This window comes from Ipomoea nil, unplaced genomic scaffold, assembly GCF_001879475.1.
Source record: "Ipomoea nil cultivar Tokyo-kokei standard unplaced genomic scaffold, Asagao_1.1 scaffold2510, whole genome shotgun sequence".
NCBI lineage: Eukaryota > Viridiplantae > Streptophyta > Magnoliopsida > Solanales > Convolvulaceae > Ipomoea > Ipomoea nil.
The window spans coordinates 9,051-15,403 of NW_017618938.1; the positions used below are offsets into that span (position 1 = coordinate 9,051).

The 6,353-nt window shown below is 32.7% G+C and overlaps 1 protein-coding gene across 1 annotated transcript; it reads right to left on the reverse strand.

The window, feature by feature from the left end:
• Nucleotides 1–5,099: 5,099 nt before the first annotated feature.
• On the reverse strand, nucleotides 5,100–5,971 carry LOC109153570 (uncharacterized mitochondrial protein AtMg00810-like). Its single transcript, XM_019301425.1, has 2 exons — nucleotides 5,232–5,971; nucleotides 5,100–5,109 (listed from the first exon to the last, which is right to left on the reverse strand). Exons 1-2 carry the CDS (start codon nucleotides 5,969–5,971, stop codon nucleotides 5,100–5,102), a joined length of 750 nt encoding a protein of 249 aa, XP_019156970.1.
• Between the last annotated feature and the right edge of the window lie 382 nt (nucleotides 5,972–6,353).

Here is a 6,353-nt window from a genome sequence, read left to right on the forward strand (position 1 = left end):
CATCAGCTTTTTGAGTATTTCTTTTGTAATAAATGTAGAATGAATTGAATTGAGTTGAGGTGAGGTTGCATATAACCATGTTAGGGTGGGCTATATATAGGTTGTTCGTAACAGTACAGTGAATTGGGATGGGGTCAGCGGTAAGAATTGAATATTTTGGAGTTAGATAATGTATTTTATGAGTTTGAATAATGTACTTTATGTGTTAGTATAATGAAATTTTTGAACTAATATAATGTACTTTATGAGTTTGAATAATGTAATTTATATGTTAGAATAATGTATTTATGAGTTAAAATAATATGTAATGTACTTTATGTGTTAGAATAATTAAATTTTTTAAATAAAATAATGTATTTTATGAGTTAAAATAATGTCCTTTATGTATTTTTGGACCGTGGTCTATACACATGTGTGAAACACGGTCCAAACAATAATGATTGGATAAGTTTGGGATGGGCGTTAATATAAGTGGAAACCGTTGCATGTGAATGAGGTTTCAATTTAGAGCAATTACCAATTTTGATCCCACGAGAATTAACAAAATGACAGTTTTGGTCCACATGTTTAATTCCTACCAATTTTCATCCACGACTATTGTTTTAGTACCAATTTTCATCCACAACTATTATTTTAATGCCAAAACTCATCACGCCGGTCACCCCTTCGTTTAAAACATGCCGAAATATGAAATTATTAAGGGTAGTTTCGCGATTTTCAAATTAGGATCCCTATTTGAGCATAAATAAAGAGATTTAAGCAATAAGATATGTCCCAATTCACAGTTTTATTCCTCAAATTAAAGGTAGGATGAGGAGGAGAACTGTGAATTGAGATCAATCTTATGGCTTAAATTCATTTATTTATGCTCAAATTGAAATCTTAAGTTGAAAATGACGAAAATGCCCTTAAAAGTTTTAGATTTCGGGATGTCTTAAATAGATGGGTGACGGACGTGATGAATTTTGGTACTAAAATAATAGTCATGGATTAAAATTGGTACTAAAACAATAGTCGTGGATGAAAATTGGTAGAAATTAAACATGTGGATCAAAACCGTCATTTTACTAATACTTGTGGGACCGAAATTGGTATTTGCTCTTTCAATTTATCTCCAAACATCTTTTTTTTTTTTTTTTTTTTTTTAATGGAATTAAAAAAAAAATACATAGGAAAAGAAGATCAGATCAAAGATTACATTAATCTAGATCTAGCAACAATGATAACATTAGATAGTAACATATAGAGTTAATTCCATTTTTGATCCTAGTATTATTGTGGTATGACCATTTTAATTTAGTTCTTTATCAACAAAACAATTTAATTAAATTCGTTAAATATAAGTACATTTCGGTCTTTAATTATGGATGTTTTCAAAAAAAATAAACATAAAAAATATAGCGGTTCAACATACTTTGTATAAAAAAGATTGGAATTAAATGTCTTTGTATTTAACGATATTTCAACGATTTTGTTGATGGATAACTAAAAATGACCATGCCACAAGATTAATAGGACCAAATGAGGATGTTCTAATAAAAAAGGACTAAAAGTGGATTGTCATCTATAAATCTAGGACCAAAAATGAAATTAACTCTAACAAATATGTATGTACTAAGTAAAGAATAAACATTAAAAAAATACTAAATATACATGTACTAAGTAAAATTTAATAGGGTTTAACAGTTTTGTTGTTCCAGTTCCAGAGGTACTTAAAATTTCAATTTTTTTAAAAAGAGTTAGATGTGTATATTGCAACGGTAAAAAATTAAGAACTCAAATTGCTAGTTAGAAACAATTGAGTGACTATAATTACATTTTCCCCCCTATATCACATTTTAACTATTTGAACTTATTTATTTATTTACTCCGTATTTATCAGTTTCATTGAATTTTCTTCTAAGACTCACACGCAAATATGGATTGATACTAAGGGGGGTGTATTCAATCATGACTTTTGTAGAGTTTTAAAAACTTTTAAAATGATAGATTTTAATAAACTTTGATTGACTTTCATAGAGTCGTTCAAAACTTTTTAAAACTTTATAAGACTATAAAATTCTATATAAAAAAATTCATAGACTTTTATCAACTTCTTATTTTAAAAAGTCTACAAAAGTCATTAAATTCTAAATTGAATACATCCTTACAAACTTTCAATGATTTTGATTCTTATCATTTATAATTTTCTTACAAAACATTTATAATATATCATAAAATTCTTCTTATTATATAGTTTTCACCTACATCAACATTCTCAACATTATTATTTTTATCCATAGTATGTTGAGACTTATATATCTAATTAATAAACATCAACAAAAAAAAAAACTATTTCATTAGAAATCATAACAATATTGAACAATAAAATTTATAATAAAAGAATTGATCAAATAAAATATTTAAAAATATAATTACAAGTTTCATAAAATAAAAAAAATAAAAATCTAATATTAATTTGAGACTGCGAACAACAACAAGGTGCTATTATTTGCAACTCCAAATTGTTGTTGTGAACAGTAGTTCACTATTCGTAGTAACCTATTGTTAAAAAAAAAAAGGAAAAATATATATTATGAATATATACATAAAAAAAAGGGAAAATTGTAATTTATGCCCCTCACAAATATGTCAATTATCAATGTCACCCCTGAATTATCAGTAGTGTAAATGTTGTCCTTCAATTTTCAAAACGTGACATATATTGCCCCTCCCCTAATATGAAGGAGAAAAATTGTTGTCGACGGAAGGAGAATAATCGAAGAAAGAAAAATTGAGGAAAAAAACGTGGTCTTCGAACAAGAAAGACGACGGGTAACCACATTTACATCACTAATAATTCAAGGGAGGGGAAATATATGTCACGTTTTGAAAATTGAGGGGCAATATTTACACCACTAATAATTCAGGGGTAACATTGATAATTGACATATTTGTGAGGGGCATAAATTACAATTTTCCCTAAAAAGAATATATAAAAATCAAAATATATAAGTATTTATATGAATATTATGAAACATATACTAAAATTTGGCGATGAAAAATTTGCTTTGTTCATGTATTTAGGGAGAATTAGAGAAAGTTAGGGATAAAAAATTCATAGAAAAAAATAAAAATCAATATAAACACGCAATAATGAAGTAAAAATAATATTATTTCGAATTTTTAGAGGAAGATTGTAAAGTTTAGGAGAGAGAAAAACTGGTAGAGTTTAGGTATGAGGAAAATATAGGATAATGAAGAAAAAATAATTTTATTAAATTTAGATAGGTTTATAAAGTTTAAATAGGGACAAAAAATAGAGTTTAAATAGAGAGAGAAAACATTCAAACTTGTTAGAAAGAAAATTTTGAAATCTTGGGGTTGATGGTTGGATTTCAACTATTTATATTTGAGAAGGAAAAGTCTACAAAAGTCCTAAAATTAAAAAGTCTACAAAAGTTCATAACTTTTTGAATACCACATGACTTTTAAAGACTCTCTAAAAGACTTAATCGAATACCACATGACTTTTAAAGACTCTTTAAAAGTCGTGATTGAATACCGCCTGACTTTTAAAGACTCTCTAAGGGGGCGTTTGGTTCACGGAATCTTGGACTACCCTAGGTAATAGGATTACCTCCAGGAAGGTAATGTGAGATGTTGGGAATGTAAGATTACCTTTTGTGTTTGGTTTGGATAGTGTAATATAATATTACCTTGTTTGGCTGGATATGGTGCACAAATGCACATGATAATGAGAATGCACATCTGAACAGTTTTCTATATATATATATATATATATATATATATATATATGTATAATGTGTGTCTTTATTTATATGTATGAATGTATATCGATGCTTAAATATTAAAAAAATTAAATATATAAATATACACATATATATTTGATTATATAAACATATATTAATTTCATTATTATTATTATTATTATTATTATTATTATTATTATTATTATTATTATTATTATTATTATTATTATTATATAAGGATTAGTTAACAAGGGCAAAGTTGGAATAATTCAAGGTAATCTAAGATTACCTAAAAAATTGGGGGTAATCACATTACCTTGAAACATTACCGCCACATCAGCTTTCAGGTAATATAACATTACCAGGTAATCTTATAACTTGAACCAAACAAGATAATATAATATTACCAGACTCAGATTACCTAGGTAATCTAAGATGACCTGAACCAAACGCCCCCTAAAAGTTTGAATTCAATACCTCCAAACTTTTAAAGTTCATAAAAGTCTTTAAAACTCTATGAAAGTCATGATTGAATACACCCCTAACTAATATGGACCTATATCTTAATTAACTACACCACAAAAATTAATTTATGAATACAAGTTTAATCTAAGTTATATATTAGTCCAAAATTTTCCGTAATAGCCAATATGGGAGTTGGGACGCATCATTACATCAAGATTTACAGACTAATTCAATAAGCTTGACTGGTTGACTTTATTTATTCGGTAGCAACTTTATTCATCAGCATATTTCGAGTCAAAATATTTGGGAGAAGAGATCAAGGTTTGAAATCTCAGCAGCAGCAGTGTGGGGATTATGCCTAAATTTGACAGATCTCGTGCCAACCGGCAATTGACCCTGTCTACTGAGCTATTGAGTAACCGTGACTTACATTCTCCCAAATACTCTGTCGGGCCGGAGTGTAAAGAACCTTTAGAGGTGGAAATCCAACCTTTTGGGAGAAGAAAATAATTAACAATACCCTGCAAGGGTAATAATCCCAACAATTGTGTATCTTTATGAAATGCCACGTCACTCTATATTTATCACTTCAATGCATTTAATGATGTGACACTTTAATCACGTCAAGTCGATGAATAAGGATACATGATTGAGTCCTAGCAGTTGCAGTATCCAATTCTATCCGCATCCAATGGGTTCCCCGCAACCCCGCCCGCCCATACGAGTTTTAAATACCCGCATAATTTAGGTAATAGGTGCGGATATGGGGGGAATTTTGTATACCCACACGGGTATGGGGGCGGGTGCGGGGGGATGAACAAACAGAATTCACATTCAATCTGGAAAGAGATTACAATCAAGAGACCTATAGGAAAGCTACGACTAAAAGCTCCTACACAATAGACTAGACTACTCAATCAAATAACAACCACAGATATCTAAACTATACATTATAACATAATTATATATTATTACTAACACACCCTCTCAAGCACAAGGTTGGAGGGCAACAACATTGAGCTTGTCTCGTAGAGTCTGAAAACGCGGAGCCGGAAGTGGTTTGGTGAAGAACTGAAGATGTCTGCCAGCTGATCTTTGGTTGCGACAAAATTAACAATGAAATCCCCAGATGCGACCTTGTCCCGGACGAAGTGGTAATCAATTTCAACATGTTTCGTGCGAGCGTGGAAAACAGGATTAGCCGCTAAGTAGGTGGCGCCTAAATTATCACACCATAGCGTAGCCGGGGTGCCGGAGTGTAACCCTAACTCATGCAGTAAAGAGATAACCCATGTAACCTCTGCTGAAACATCGGCAAGCCCTTTGTACTCGGCCTCTGTGCAGGACCTAGCCACGGTGCGTTGCTTGCGAGAGACCCATGAAACAAGATTGTCCCCGAGAAACACAGCGTAGCCACTGGTGGACTTGCAGTCTACCGGACATCCGGCCCAGTCCGAATCCGTGTAAGCATGTAGATCAGAGGAAGGTGATGGAGATAGACGAAGCCCGTAGTCCTGAGTCCCCTTGATATACCGCAGAACCCGCTTGAGCAGTGCCCAGTGATCATCAGTCGGAGAGTGCATGAACTGACACAGCCTGTTAACAGAGTAGGAGAGATCAGGCCGGGTGATGGTTAGGTACTGCAGAGCCCCTACGATACGGCGATACTGTGTCGGGTTCTCGAAAGGAGTCAAAGAGGGTGTAGCAGGTTGGGTGACTGTAGCCGGAGTGGCCAAGGCCTTACAGTCTGTCATCCGGACCTAGTGAGGATATCCTTCATATACCGTCGCTGGGAAAGAATTAGCCCCTCAGTGGAAGACACCATTTCTATCCCTAGAAAGAAGTTGGGTGTACCCAGATCCCTAATCTTGAAAGCTGCTGACAACTGACAAAGGAGGGCGTCAATCAATGCCGAGTCGTTGCCCATCATGATTATGTCATCCACATAGACTAATAAGTACACCCATGAGTCACCAGCTGTATAATAAAAAAGTGAGACATCGGTTTTGGATGCCAAAAAACCAATTGATGTCAAGAACTCATGTAAGCGGTTGAACCTGGCTCGGGGTGCTTGTTTGAGCCCATACAGAGAACGCTGTAAGTGACAGACGTGTCCTGGGTGAGCAGGATCCTGAT